Source organism: Gavialis gangeticus, unplaced genomic scaffold, assembly GCF_001723915.1.
Source record: "Gavialis gangeticus isolate Ggan-Ray unplaced genomic scaffold, GavGan_comp1, whole genome shotgun sequence".
NCBI lineage: Eukaryota > Metazoa > Chordata > Crocodylia > Gavialidae > Gavialis > Gavialis gangeticus.
In genome coordinates this window covers 94,773,468-94,789,069 of record NW_017729025.1, presented here as the reverse complement: position 1 = coordinate 94,789,069, position 15,602 = coordinate 94,773,468, and the positions used below count along the sequence as shown (strand labels likewise).

Below are 15,602 nucleotides of genomic sequence, written 5' to 3'. Positions count from 1 at the left end.
GAGAGTTAGGGCCTTGCTCTGGATTAGGCTTTGGCTTAAGGGAATGTTGTGGCTGATTTGATCTTCTATCCAGACCACTAAAACTTTCTCCATATCAGCAATAAGGCTGTTTCGCTTTCTTATCATTCGTGTGTTCAGTGGAGTAGCACTTTTAATTTCCTTCAAGAACTTTTCCTTTGCATTCACAACTTGGCTAACTGTTTGGCGCAAGAGGCCTAGCTTTCGGCCTATCTCGGCTTTCGACATGCCTTCCTCACTAAGCTTAATCATTTCTAGCTTTTGATTTAAAGTGAGAGACGTGTGACTCTTCCTTTCACTTGAACACTTAGAGGCCATTGTAGGGTTATTAATTGGCCTAATTTCAGTATTGTTGTGTCTCAGGGAATAGGGAGGCCCGAGGAGAGGGAGAGAGATGGGGGAACAGCCGGTCAGTGGAGCAGTCAGAACACACACAACATTTATCAATTAAGGTCGCCGTCTTATATGGGCGCGGTTCATGGCACCCCAAAACAATTCCAATAGTAACATCAAAGATCACAGATCACCATAACAAATATAATAATAATGAAAAAGTTTGAAATATTGCGAGAATTACCAAAATGTAACACAGAGACACGAAGTGAGCAAATGCTGTTGGAAAAATGGCGCCGATGGAAAAATGGCACCGATAGACTTGCTCGACGCAGGATTGCCACAAACCTTCAATTTATAAAAAACGCAATATCTGCGAAGCGCAATAAAGCGAATCGCAATAAAACGAGGTATGCCTGTATAAACTACTGTATTTACTCAAATTTCAGTTGACCCTGAATTTAAGACGACCTCCCCCCCAGTAATTAAATTCTATACATGGAAAAATTATAAATTTGTTATAATTTTCCAGGTATAGAATCTGATTATTGGAGCGATGTCTTAATTTCATCCCACTTCTACTGCTACAGCAGGAAAAATGCTGCTTGGGGTGGGGTCAGCTAGTCCCTTGCCTTCTGCCCACCCCCACAATTCTTCTCCCTGCAGCCTTCTCCGCCCCCCCTCCCCACTCCCACACCCCCTGGCTCCCAGCTCCTCATGGCCTCTGCTGCTCTCTCCCCTGTGCCCCACAATCTCTGTCCCTACCTCCCCGCCATCCTTTGTCTCCTCCCCCACACCTTTACTGTCAGACACTGCTCAGGCTCTGTTTCCTCCCGGAGCACAGCACATGAAAGCTATTGCTTGCCAGGCCATGCACCAGTGTCATCACTACTGATTGGCTAGGCAAGAGACATATTTTCCATGTGCTCCATGCCCAGGAGGGAACCAAGCCTGAGCCAGAGCTGAGCTGCACCTGACAGTAAGGAGGGGGAGAGGGGAGGGCAGGAAGCTGCTGGGGGTCTGACTCTGGCCCAGACCCAGGCTCAGGCCCAGAATTAGAGCTGTAGCAGCCACCTGCCTCCCCTTCCCCCCCCCCCTTTGTGTGCAAATCTAAAACAAGGGGCTTTTTCCCTTATGCTGATTGAGGGGGGAAAACTTATCTTAGATTCAAGTAAATATGGTATTGTTGTTGTTATAGAAACTATAATTTACATTGCAGCCCCCTTTGACTGAAGGTCAGTTCAGCAATGTTCACAAAGGTATGGAAGGGCAACCCATACTCATACACTTTTCTGCCTCCCCTGCCAAAGTCCTCATGCACACTCAGGCCTCCAAACCCAAAAATCATATACAATTTTCTGTCTCCCTTGAAAAAAAAAGATGCACACAAGAATGTACATAGAACATCTTAGAATTACTCCAGCGATATAAGTGCTAAGCAGCTTCCCCTGCTTTCCATACTGCCTCCTACAGAAGAGGAATAAACTTTTTGATAGCTCTAATTAATGCTTCTCTGTTGGCTTGACAAAAGTAGACCCACAGAAGGAGCTAGGGTTGGAACTAAATAGTTCAGACCAGTGAATATAACAGGAAGGCAGGGCCACATTAAGTTTACCCAGCACCTTAGCCTTAGAGGCCTAATGAGAGCAGGGAGAGGGGTGCCACTGAGCACCAGCAAGCATGGAGTGCTGAGAGCAGGGGGAGTGGGGAGTCTTACCAGCTCCAAGAGCACAAAACGTCTTCAGGTGATGCTGCCATGTCATGGTCTGCTCACCCTAGTTGCTGCTACAGCAACAGTGTGATCTGCATCCACCTAGCTGATGCTTCTACAGCAGCAGCTTTGGGCTGCTGCTTCTGCTGGGGCACAGACTCCCCAGGGGGGCATTCTGGCACCTGACTAAGTTGGTGCCCAGGGTTGATGCCCTGCTCGCCCACCCCATGTTACACTATTGTTAAGCATACCTTATATGGGTTTCCTGTATTCTGGCCTTGCCCCTCTATACTACGGCAGTGCTGTCCATGCTGCACAGCCTATTCCTATTTGAGACTGCAGTATCTATGCATTTCTCTCCCAGTCTGTTGCAAAGTGTGGCAGTGTCTGTGACAGGGTCTTCTTTTCTCACAGGGTTACATGGAGGAGGCAGCAGACGTAGCCCCTGCAGTGAAAAGTTTACAGTCCAAGGTTAGAATTGTAGACAACAGATGGTTATTAGAAGGAAACACTAAGACAACTCTTGTACAAGGAATATAAATATAATTCCTTAATCTATGCATAAAAATCAATTTAATCTAATACGAAACCACAAATGATAAAATACTAAACTCATAATTGTAGAGTTATTCGGCAGCATTGGTAGAGGGCAAAGTTAAGGTGGTTTAGGTGCCTTACTTATTTATTTTTATTCTTTAATAAGTTTGGATTTATTTTTGATAGGTTTGGATACTTACAAAATTCCCATAATTTTCTTACCTTAAATTACCAAAGCATACTCTCAACCTTACTTTTTTAATGTTATTTTTGTCCTGGAATATAGCTGTATTTATATATTAAGATGAGAGTGCATATTAGAACTTTCTGCTATGCATACAGAAAGAAGACATAGGTTACAGTTACAGTTGGTAAGTGCAGTTAGAGAAAAGATACATATACCTTCCATTAAATAGAAAAATTCCCACTGACTAGCACCAAAATCAGTGATTCTCAACCAAGGTGCCTTAAAATCCTTTCAAGTGTGCTGCAAGGTGTTGTGAAATGTTAGCACAGTTAGGTGTGCAAACTTGATTCAGAAGATAAACTCCAGGGCCATGTCCAGACATGCATGAATGTTTGATTCCCCAGGAACAACTAGAGGCTGCGCACCTTGTGCCACTGCTAGCTGTCCCCAGGGAACACCTGTACCACACAGCAAGTTACCCCAGGTGGGGTAGGGGAGATTAGGGCCATCACTGGGCTGACTCCACCAACCTTATCTGGGGTCCTGGGGGCCTCCCAGGGCTGCAGCAGCAACGATCCTGCCATATGGAGCCTGGCTGGCAGCAGAGCGCAGTTCCAGCTGGCCAGGCTCCAGTTTTGGGCAGTGCATGCTGCTGCCTGCCACATGTGCTGCTCCGCCTTTTTTTCCCATGGGTTTCTTTTGACCCCTGCTCCCTTGCAGCGTGGAGAACAATTGAACATGCGGTATGTGTCACATAGCACATGGCCATGCTCGTTTGGACGCAGCCCAGGATTTCAAATAGGAATCCATAGTGTTAAAACATTCTGACTTGTTCCGGTCTTTCTGAGTTCTTTGAAACAGAAGAATTGCCATGTTATTTTTCTATAGTCAAAAATGTTTGAAAACTAAGAGCTGGCATTTTCCATGAGGAGCCTTGAGCCTATAAAGGGATGCTTCAAGTCTGAAAAGGTTGAGAACCACTGACCTAAACAATTTACTAGTGTTGTTGTAACAAAGCCCTCACCAACAGCTACACAAAATAAATAAGCCAAATGTTGCATTCATCACAGTTATTTTTTTAATTATACATAAAAAACTCAATAGCATATTCTAATCTAGAGAATCATACATAGATCATAGAATCAGTAATACTTCAACAATTAGGGCCACTTAAATCCAGTCTGTCTCTACCTGTCCATATAATTAAAGTTTCTTTTAGTGGCCATGATCCTAATATCTGACCATCCAAATTGTCATATTTTCTTACTGGGTAAAATAATTTTAAGTGCCTCTAATTAATGTTATACTAAGACAGAAATGATCTATATTGGCTCTCTGGGCTCAATTTTGCACCTTTCACCAATACAAATTTTTCTTTAAACATTATATTTGAAGAAAAGGTTAAAAAAATTGCAAATGCAAAAGAGAATTTTTGTAAATGCTCAAGTGGTCATTTGTTTTAATTTTGTCTCAGCTAACTGCTTTGGGTCAGGATATTGTACATCCAAATCCATTGCCAACAAGCTCACCCTAACCAGAAATGCAGGTTGACTGAACCAGATCTTTTATCTCTGCCTTCAGACTGCATTTTCCATTCATTTCTCTATTGGTTATGACACGCATCGAAAGCTTGAAAGACCTGTTTATGAGATATGTCACAGACCCATGAATTTCATCCACGGGAGCATGCTCCTGTTGCCGTCTATTCCCATTAGATTCACTAACATAGAACATTCTGTTTGCTCTTTCTCCGATTTTAGATGGAATGGGTCGAGTCCTTGCTCAAGATGTTTATGCAAAAGACAACCTCCCCCCATTTCCAGCATCAGTGAAAGATGGCTATGCTGTAAGAGGTAAATGCAGTACATCTTCTGAAAGCATAACTGTACACCAGCTTGCTTGTACACCTGCACGTTCCATCACAGTTGGAAGCATTTATTTTTTCCTTTAAATTGTATTTATTTCATTTTTAGAAATCTAGATCATTACTGAATTCCTGTTGTGTAAAATTCAGCCATTTTAAAGGAAGACTATTGTGTTTACTGTAGTTTTAACTCTTTAAATAAGTGTGCATGCATGTATTTGTACCCATGCATATTTGCCAACATACTTACAGTTGCAATGTGAGCACTATCACTCAGTTCTTTACTCCCTTGGCTGTACTGGTCCTGGTGCCTCTTGCAGTAGAATCTGCCATCTAACGGTTGCTTTCTAGAAGGAAGTCTGGCCCTAAGATATAGTTTGAGATGCAAGTAATGGTGTTTCCTGAATGAGAGGCAGGAGGATTTCTAATATATCAATAATATTTTATATATAACTCGATAGATAGATAGATAGATAGATAGATAGATAGATAGATAGATAGATAGATAGATAGAAAGAAAATATGCAAAATCATGCAATCACAAATTCGTTAGGTCTCTATGATTAGTGATTGCATAATTTTCGTGGAAAATGCAAAATCGGGTGAGCTCCATAAAAAAATGTCAGACTCCACAAAAAACAGTGGGCTCCATGATTTTGGCAGGCTTACTGCAAAAAAACCCCAAAACTTAGTTAAAATGCTGGCTCCCCAGAGGGAGCCACAGTCCTCATGGCACTGCAGTGATGTGTTATCAGCACTCGGGGCGGGAGTACCCAGCCCAGCATGTTTCACAGTGAGGGTGGGGGAGTGCCTGCACCCAGGTTTTGGGGATTCTGGGGGAGGGGCAGGGGGGATGACTTGTGGCTGAGCCCATTTTTACTTTTCTGCTTTCCCTTCTGTTCTAAACACTAGTTCAATAAGCTTCAAAAGCCTACAATTGATCAGAGTCTGTGTTGTGTGCTTGCCTGGTTTTGAGAGGAAGGAGTGCTTGGACCTACACTTTTAGGTTCCCAGGGCAGGGGAGGGAACATTATGAGGGGCTGTAGTTGAGTACAGAGTGAAGACACAGGTGGTTGTTAGAAAAATAGCTTTTACTGAACAGCGGTGCAAGGGAGCTCGTTGATAAAAAGCTCCAACAAAAGGAGGAAAGAGGTCAGTAGAGTTTCTGGCTGTGTACCAGAGTGGCCAGTTGCAACAGGCTGGGGCGAGTTAGGAGCGATGCAGCGTGGGATACCTGGAGAATTGACCAGGCCCATTTCACAGAACACTTGGTGTCCACACATAACATTGAACAGGTTCACAGTGAACCAATTCATAGTGCTTGATTTTCCAGGTATACTTTTGAACCATTCCAGGCAGATTTAAACAGGATTGTGTGTCCGTCCACTTCAGGTTTAAACAATATTTAAACTATGCTACGTATTGTGTGTGCCTGTGTCCTTAGATCCACTGATGAAAAGTCCTATGTAACAGCTGCGTATTGAGTAGTGGGTATGTTGTTATGCTAGAAGTTGGACAATTAGATTGGAAACTGAAGTTATTGGTCATGACAGACACTTTCAGCTCAGGGACAACTGTTTTCTTCTCTTTTTTTTTGGAGTAGATAGCTGAAACACTGGAAAACCACTCAGAGAACTAAACCGTATGTAGGCCATGTAACAGTCCAAAGTGTTTCTTGAGGGTCTGGTAACAAATACAGGGGTAGAAAATTAATTAGATTTCAGCTGTGTGTGTCTGTGTGAAGTGCACGGGGAAGTCCCGGACAAAGCCAGAGAAACAAAAGGGCTGAGAGGGAGAACTGTGGGTAGAAGTTTGGTTTGAAAGAGTCTAAGAACTGAAAACAAATAAATGGTCTCCTCCTATTTGATTCCTATTGTGTGAAACAGGACTTTATGTACAGTCTTTATAAATTAATTAAATTACATCAGACAGTTATTTGACACTCTTCCTTACAGAAACAGCTAGTACAGTATTTAGTATGATTTATATTAGAAAAATTAATTCAGTTTCAGGAAATATTGGAGCCATTCATTTGTCCTAAAGTGTGTGTCTTTCATTAGCACTATTTACGTGGTTTGCAGTCATTTATCCATCTGAGATTTTTTTGGACTTTTCTTTCCCAGATCATCTGCTCAGGTATACATGCACATCTTTTAAAAATAACATTGAGCAATCTGTTGAATGTGCACGATTCAAAGACTGTACGTGCGAGTTTTCTCTTCTGAGCCACGAAGCAAAAAGTGATAATCTCGGACGAAGATCATTACTATGCCATGAAATTCAGAAAGAAATTTTGCTGAATGCGTTTGATTTACCCAAGCCCAATTTGAAGTGATTGCTTTTGATTAGGTGTGATGCAAAGGACATGGTAGCAGTTTTCAAATATTTGAAAGGCTGCCATAAAGAAGATAAGCACAAAATGTCATTCCTTGCCATATAGGGCCAGACATAAGGTCATGGATTTAAACTACAAAAAGCAGATTTAGATCAAATCTCAGGACAAACTTCCTGATTATAAGAACACTAGGACAGGAGAACAAGCTGCTTGGGAAGCTGTGGAATAGCCTTCACTGGAGGTTTTAAAAAAGTAGGCTGGATAGACATCCATCTTGAATCGTTTAAGAACAGCAAATCCAGCATCTGTGCAGTAAATTGGACTTAAGAACTGTGGACCTTGAGGTCCCTTGTAGCCCTGTGTTTCCATAATTGGCCAGGAAGGCAAAAAATTATTATAAGAGTCTGAATTAAACAAACAGTGGTACCATAAATGTCTCACCAGTCTATTTTATGCAATTCAGCCCACACACTGGTCAGTATTCCATGTGATTGGGTGCAGTGTGATCTTCCCACAATTCAACTTTCATCTGATTGATGTGGTCATCAATCAGATGACAATCTGATTGAAGTGGTCTATCTGCTTCTAAGGTATAGTGTGGAGGTATCAAACTCCTTTGACCCCAAAGGCCAGATGAGGAACGTGAGGCCAGTCCACAGACCAGATCAGGCCCATACAATTCCCCACATGCCAGAGCCATCACTCAGGGATCCAATCTGGACCAGCCCCATATTCAGCACACAGGGCCAGTCCAGCACAGGTGCCCAAACCAGCCCCACACTCCACGTGCATGCTGTGTGCAGCGAGTGCACCAGACCAGCTTCTTGCACTAAATAGAGCATGGGCTGAATGATAGGGCTCCACAGGTTGTGTCTTTGACACCCCTAACATAGTGTCTTCATTCAAACTGAATAAAGACAACTTCAGTCCACACACAGAATAATGAACACTAGCACCAATTTAGATCAGTGATTTGGCACCAGTGAGCCTTAAAAATATTTTTGTTATCTATAATAAAACTAATACGGCTAGTTAACATTCTTCTTATATGTGAGACAATAAGGTGGTCATATGCCATATATTGTGTATTAGCTTTCTCAGAAAGCAAAGTCTAAAATAAAATAATCTAATATTTAAAGCCTAAAGAACCACATACAACTGTCACATAACCCTCTCTTATTTTTGAGGATGGTTCTTCAGATCTCAGTATTTCAGCCCCAGAGCCACTTGCCACTAAAAGGGGAAAAGTTTGACTCCTTTTAGCTAGATTCTTCTACTCCACTGTTATTTTAGAATCTGAAGTCAAGTTAACATTGTCCATTGGGCTCTTCCAAGTTAAACCAATCATTCCTTCTGCTGATACTGTATAGTGTCTCACTAACATGGCTGTATAATGTCTCACTAACATGGTTGTGTTACTTCTGTATCAGGAAGCAGTGTGTGCAAATTCGGCAGTATGTCTCAGTATAGCTGTATTAGGTGATTATAGCCAGACTTGTTCTGCCATATGACACAAAAAATTCTTGTTGCTAGAATAATCCATAATGGTCTCCTCAGACCTCTTCATTCTCTTGCAAGAGGAACAGTGAGTATATCTGAACAGTTTTGTGACAGAACATATTATTCTACCAAAGATAATACATGTAAATATGTTGAACTTTTAAAGATATCTTAAAATCCCTTAAGGCTGAAAATGTTTCACATAACAGTTGTATCTTCTCACATAGTAACTAAGGAAGCAGCTCTGAACTAAACTGTGCATTATTCTAAGGTTCTTCCTTGCTTGCTATGTTGTTTTCTCTTTTTTTTGGTGGTTTTACCTTTTTATAATCTTCTTTCTTCTGTGCTTTCTTACAGCTGCCGACGGCCCTGGGGATAGATTCATCATTGGTGAATCCCAAGCTGGTGAGCAGGTGAGCATATTTTTTTTTCTCTCTTCTCTTTTTTGAGTATTTTTTTATTTCCTATGAAAATAAAAATCTGATTTCTTTTTAGTTTTAATTATTATTTGTTTCTATTCTGTGCAATTTCTTAAGTGTTCCAAATAATGGACTTGTAACTGAAGACAGCTCTGAGTAACTACACATTTGTGTGCATAGTATCTAGTCTACAACTACACATGTTGTAGTATGATCTTAGAAGCTAGTATAAAATCAGAGAGACTCAACCCCAATATCCTTCAGAGAGTGGTACTGGTGGTTCTCTAGAGGGTCATATGAGGTCTGAATGTGCACAGCAATTCCCTAGTATAATGTTAGCAAGCACTGTGCTTCTGCTGTTGTTGTCATTAATGAAATCTAGAAGCCCAGGGTTTCAGATTCTGAACAGCCCTCAACCCAGCATCTAATTGCACAAGTCATTTGTGTGTTGGTTTTTTGCACACATCACTTCAAAGATGCAGAATTACATGCAAGTGATTTTCCCTTCTGCTGAGTTGCCAAAGCAGGTGATGTACTCTATTCAGATTTTAGGGAAGTGGGAGTAGTCTTCTCAGGTCACTAAAACTTGGAGCCATCTGTTGCTGTTCATTATCTGTCATGCATTTGCCTTCCTTCTCAAGGGACCAGAAGGATTCCACTAAAGGTCACCTAAGTCTCCACCTATTTAAGCATTTTTCCCAGTCTGATATACTCATCCTTGATCTATTCCAATAGGCATCTGGCAGTGTCATTTGTCCCAGTAGGAAGGTCCAGTGGACTTTTCCCTGTTCCCATCAACATCTTTCTCAACTGTAAATACATAGTTTATATCCTTGCTCTTGATAGGCAGCACCCACTTCAGCTTCCTAGACCTGGTCAGGTAACACACACATTGATTAATCTGAATAAAGAGTCCAGAATTACATATACCTGCGTCTTGTGGGTGCCAGGGTGCATTTCAGACTCTCTTCCATATATTTCTTTTTTTGTATGTAGATCATTCTGTCGTCTATTTTCTCTCTTACTTGCCTGTATATCATCCTAATTTCTTACTGGGCTCACATTCCTAGCTCCCTCCATCATCTCTTCCTCTCTCTGTTTGAACTATTTTCCTTTCTCTTCTTCCTTACCACCCCATCTCTTACCTGCTTCTCCTCTTCGTTCTCTAGTATCTGCCCTGCAGCTCTTGTTTCTTCTCTACTGGCTTCTTCTTTCTTGGTCACATTGTTTCATGAGTCAGTTTCCTGATCTAGAAGTTTGATCTCCAAGTTCTTTTGTTCAGCAGGTGTCAGGAGTTGCCCCTGCAGCATCCTGTCTCCTGTCCTCCATCATATTTTCAGATCTTTGTCTGAACTCCACTCTCTAGTGTTCAGATCTTTTCTTTCATGAGCTGTGTCAAGCAACATTTCATATCTGAAAAGATTCTGGCCTTGTACAGACATTCAGTTTCTCCTGAGAGCTATTGCTTTCCCAGGACAAACAAGTGTACAGATGTTCAGGCTTTTTCTCCTGAAGTGAAAATAGCCACTCCAGGAGAAAAATAACTTGGATACAACCAGGGTTAAATCACTTCCAGGAGAGTTTCTCCTGAGAGAATGAATGTCTGTACATATTCACAACACAAGCTAACTATGGGCAATCTGGATTAGCCAATCAGGGCTGCCCTATACACTGCTGTCATCTGTTGTCAGGCAGACTAAGGAAACCTGTAGACCATACAGAGCTGTATGCATAGGCCCTCCCACTGGCTGCACAGTGTCAGCACTGCAGGCTCTCCACTCTTCAGGACCTCAGCATTCAAATGTCTGTACATGTGGCTCTGGGTAAGTTTATCTACCACAAGAACAAACCTGGGAGAATTCTCCTAAATTATTTGAATGTGTATATGCAGCCTGTTAGGCACCTCTCAAGGTTAATACATATCCTTCAGTTTCTGTATCCACTGCTCTGCTTTTATGTTCTCTCATGCTAAGGTCATATCTAGTATTAATACAGTATCTATCATTGTGTTTTCATGTCAGTGTCTATCCTAAAGGAAAAAAGAATGAAAATCCTTCAAGTTGCAAGACAGTATACCTTTGTGTATACCTGAATAGTTATTCAGGAGACAAATGAATAGGTTAAATTTAATGAGGGGCAGAAAAGGAGTTTATAAATATGCAGTCAACAGTAATCATTGTAAAACACCAGGTGCTATGCATAAGTATATTTAGATGCTTTAAATCATTTGAAGTGGACAACTCAGAAAAGAGTCATTATGCTAATTAACCTAGCACTAAGCTGCAAAAGCATGAATATTTACAGCACATTTTACCATAATTAACCTCACCCATTGAATTCTGGCACTTTTCTAGTCATGTTATGCAACTTGTGGTCCTTCAAGCCAAAAGATAACCCATTAAAATCAGAGGGATTTTTTTTAATGTATCTTACAGTTAACTCTTGAAACCCACTGATACCGGACAGAAACCACTTAATAAATTTAAAACAATATTATAACTTTACATAAAGAATGATATGTTCATTTATACTATAATTAAGATTAAATATATAAGAGCTTTCATTTCTTACGTGCCAAGGCAAAAGCTGATGGTTTTGTTTCTCAAAGTCTCTTTTTCTGACAGTCATACACAAAATTCTAGATTGGATAGATTATTTTTCTGCCTAGAGAAGGCAAATCATTTTTAACTATTTTTTAAAAGATTTCTAGATAAAATGTACCTACAGCTAATGTAGTTGTGGCAGTTTCTGTATCCCTAGGTCAGAATATCTCTATAAATTGCTTAAAAGTGAAGCTAATTATGAGAGCCAGGGATAATGTATGCTTGTGTCCTACTATGAGTATTGCATATGCTCTGGGTTTTGCTGGTTTTCATATGGGGCCAGGAAATATTTTCCCTCTACTGCAGCTACATGTGTTGGTGGCGGGAGTTAGGATGGAGGGAGACAGATTTGCAATCTTCGGAAACACTGGCTGCGGCCAAGGCTGGGGATTTTGACAGGTGTGCCAGTGCTTCTGCTGAAAGTTAAACGCAGAGGTAACTGGCTAGAGGGTCTTGCCACTCTGCTCAGGGTCAGAGCAGCTGGAGTTCATATTTAGGATTCAGGAAAGAATTTTACCCCATAGTCAGATTGGTATGGAATGTGGGGGGGTGGGGGGGTTACCTTCCTGTGTAGCAGGGGGCTGTGGCCCTCTTCCTTGGATCTCTCAAGCATATTTTACCAACATTTGCAGCAACAGGACACTGACCACTGTGGTCCCTCTGTGTTAACTGTGGCAGGTTAGGGTGTTATCTCTTGTGGTTGTGTTGGGACTGACTGTGTAGTTTTGCTAATAAGTTAGACAATGGCTCTGTATAGGATGGTTTGAATGAGGATGATCCTGCCTCAGGCAGGGTGTTGGACTAGATGATCTCTGAAGGTCGCTTTTAACGCTACTACTTATAATTCTGTGATTCTAACCCACAGAATATCTTCACCTGAGCCATCCAGCATGCTTACTAAGATGCATAAGAATGACCTAGATTCCATTCTCCAATCACCTGAGACATACTATAATATGCTCCCTGGATCAGAGGGTTAATGGAACTCTAGGCACAACAAGACACAAAACTGTGTCATAATTACAGCCTTTTTAGTTCTCATTTTGCTTGTCCTATTGAAAGCTCCCTTGACCTTAGAAGTCCCAAAACTAAATTCAGCCTTGTCTTGAGGGTTCAGTTAACCATTCTGATGCAATGAGACCCAAACTTCCAGCCCCATGGGCCTGATGAGTGATGCAGGGTCGGTCTCTAGGCAGGATCCCCACAGAGGGTTGGTGCATGTGTTTGGTTTGTGGGTGCAATCCAGCATGCCATCTTGACCCTGGATCCAGCCACATACTAGCCCACCCCACATGCCTAGATCTAGCCACAAATCAGCCCAGCCCTGCATGCCAGCCCAAATCTGCATTCCTGGATCTGGTCACACACTGGCTTCATCCTTCATGCCTGGATCCAGCTAGACAGTGTCCCAACCCCACTTGCCTGGATCTAGCCATGCAGTGGTGCAGTCTGCTGCACAATGCAATGTTATCCAGCCCATGAGGCTCCCCATGGCTCTGTAAATTTGGCACCAAGAGGAGCAGGTATTAATACTGTCACCACTCCCCCACCCAATTTTCAGATCCTTAGGGAGCCCCATGGGGCAAAGAACACAGCTCTTCAGGCTGGGTCTGACCCTTGGGTTGGGGCTTGAGCATCCCTGCACTAATACAGCTGATAAGGAAAATTACCCTCCCCCTAGAACTGCCCCAATGTGCTAAGTACATCAGCTTTTGAAGTACACACGTTCCAGATTTAATTTGGCACTTCTGAGAATATCACTACACAAAAACTGATGCAGAAGGATGGACGGAGCAGATGTGCTACTTTGCACAAAAAAATGACATTTGCACAATTGTACTTTACTTTTATCTTCCATTTTACTAACAAGGTCTCCCTCCCTCCTACCCTCCCTTCCTTCCTTTCTTCAGTGTCTGTGGCCAAACAATGATTTTAACTGTGGATTTTGAAAAAAAAAATAGTTATAATGTATTGGTGATGCAATTTTTTAAAAATGTTCACATCATTTATTTCATTATGTTGCTGTTCATAGATTCACAGACATTAGGGCTGGAAGGGACTTTGTGAGATCATCTGGTCCAGCCCCTTGCCCAAGGGCAGGAAGTCAGCTGGGGTCAAAGGACTCCAGCAAGATAATCGTCCAAGCACATCTTAAATGTGTCCAGAGTAGATGCTTGCACCACTTCTGGGGGGAGTCTATTCCAAACTCTGTGTACTCGAACAGTAAAGAAGTTCTTCCTTATGTACAGTCTAAAACTGGTTTCCAGCAGTTTGTGACAACTGAACCTTGTTTTCCCTGGAGGAGTCCTGGTGAACAAATGTTCTCCCAAGTCCTGATGAACACCCCTGATATATTTATAGGCTGCCACCAAGTGCCCCCTGAGTCTACGATTAACCAAGCTGAAGAGTACCATTCCTCTCAGCTTCTCCTCAGATGGCCTGCTCTTTTGACCTCTGATCATGCATGTGGCTCTCCTCTGGACTCTCTGAGGTTCTCCACATCCTTTTTAAAGTGTGGAGCCCAGAATTGGATGCAGTACTGTAGCTGCAGCCTCACCAAGGCTGAATAAAGTGGGAGAATGACATCTTGGGTCTTGTTTGAGATGCAGTGGTAGATGCAAGCCAGGGTTTTATTTGCTTGGTCAGCTGCAGCATTGCATTGGTGGCTCATATTTATCTGGTGGTTAATCATGAACCCCAAGTCTCTTTCAGACATAGTGCTAGTGAGTGAAGCACTGCCGAGCCTATAGGTATGATAGGAGATTTTCCTCCTGAGGTGGAGCACCTTGTATTTCTGTACATTAAAGGTCATCAGGTTTCATATTGTGAGCCTATCCAGGTCAGCCTGAATCCCCAGCCTATCCTCCAGTGCGTCCATGCTTCCCCACAATTTTGTGTCATCCGTGAACTTAACCAGTTTGTTTCTGATGCCCAAATCCAGGCTGTTAATGAATATATTAAAGAGTACCAGTCTGAGTACTGAACCCTGAGGGATGTCACTGGTTACCATATGCCATGCTGACTCGGTTCCATCAACAGTCACTCTATGGGTCCAACCACAAAGCCAGTTCCCAAGCCATTGGAGCATAAGGTTGTCAAGGCTGCAGTTCCCCAGTTTTGCCATAAGGATATCATGGAAGACCAAATCAAAGGCTTTTTGAAATCTAAGTAAATGGCATCAACCTTCCCCCCAACCCTGCCCCCCTGGTCATAGAAGGAGATGAGGTTGGTCAGGCTCAGCCTACCTGAAATGAAGCCATGTTGGCTTTCTCTCAGAATGGCGCCTTCTGTCAGCCTGTTGTTGATGGATTCTTTGATAATTTTTTCCAAGGTTTTCCCAGGGATTGAGGTCAAACTGATTGGCCTGTAGTTCCCTGGATATTCCTTCCTTCCTTTCTTGAAGATAGGCACCACGTTGGCCCTCTTCCAGTCTTCAGGAGCTTCTCCTGAGTGCCACAAGTTCTCAAATATCCTTGCCAGTGGTAGAGCTATAATGTCGGCCAACTCTTTTAGCACTCTTAGGTGCATTCCATCAGAGCCTGCTGACTTATGGATGTCCATCCTCCCAAGGTGTTCCCTCGCAAGGTCTTCACCAAATGTAGGCATATGGTCACCCATACCTTTGTAGTCTTGTGCCCTGTCAGGAGGGGTGATCCCCTTGAGCTGGTGGAAAACTGACACAAAATAATTATTGAGATTAGCTTTTTCTTGAGTGTCAGTTATCAGCTGTTGGTTCGTTGCAGAATGCCAGCTTCTTAAGAAGTTATATTTTTTCTGCAGAGGCTTTGAACTGTGGTCTTGTGTGGTTATCACAGAACAACTTATTATTGCTGTTGCTCTAGTTCTTGTTGCTGGTGCTATTGCTGCTCTTGTCAAAGACTGGTATGTGGGCAGTCAAAAAGCAGTGATTAGATAAGGATTGAACACCTCGGGTCTGAGCCAAAATTGCTGTCCAAAGAACAAGCCAAGGTCAGGAACCACTGATCTATACCAGAGTCAGGTGACTCAGAGGAAGTAGAAGGATGAGACCCTACAAAAGGCAAAGCTGGATCATACATTTGGGCAGACAGAATCCAGGCCAGGGATTGGACCGAG

General features: G+C 42.4%; 1 protein-coding gene across 11 annotated transcripts in view; it reads left to right on the top strand.

Annotated features, from left to right (window-relative positions):
* The window catches only part of GPHN (gephyrin), a 693,379-nt gene that overhangs the window by 599,691 nt on the left and 78,086 nt on the right, over window positions 1-15,602 (top strand). For 6 of the 11 annotated variants that reach the window (XM_019519210.1, XM_019519209.1, XM_019519206.1 and 3 more), the window contains 3 exons: window positions 2,477-2,533; window positions 4,547-4,639; window positions 8,843-8,898. In XM_019519210.1, the coding sequence (XP_019374755.1) occupies window positions 2,477-2,533; window positions 4,547-4,639; window positions 8,843-8,898 (206 nt within the window). The remainder of the gene's footprint in view (window positions 1-2,476; window positions 2,534-4,546; window positions 4,640-8,842; window positions 8,899-15,602) is intronic. The other 5 variants (XM_019519214.1, XM_019519213.1, XM_019519212.1 and 2 more) reach the window with 1 other exon arrangement.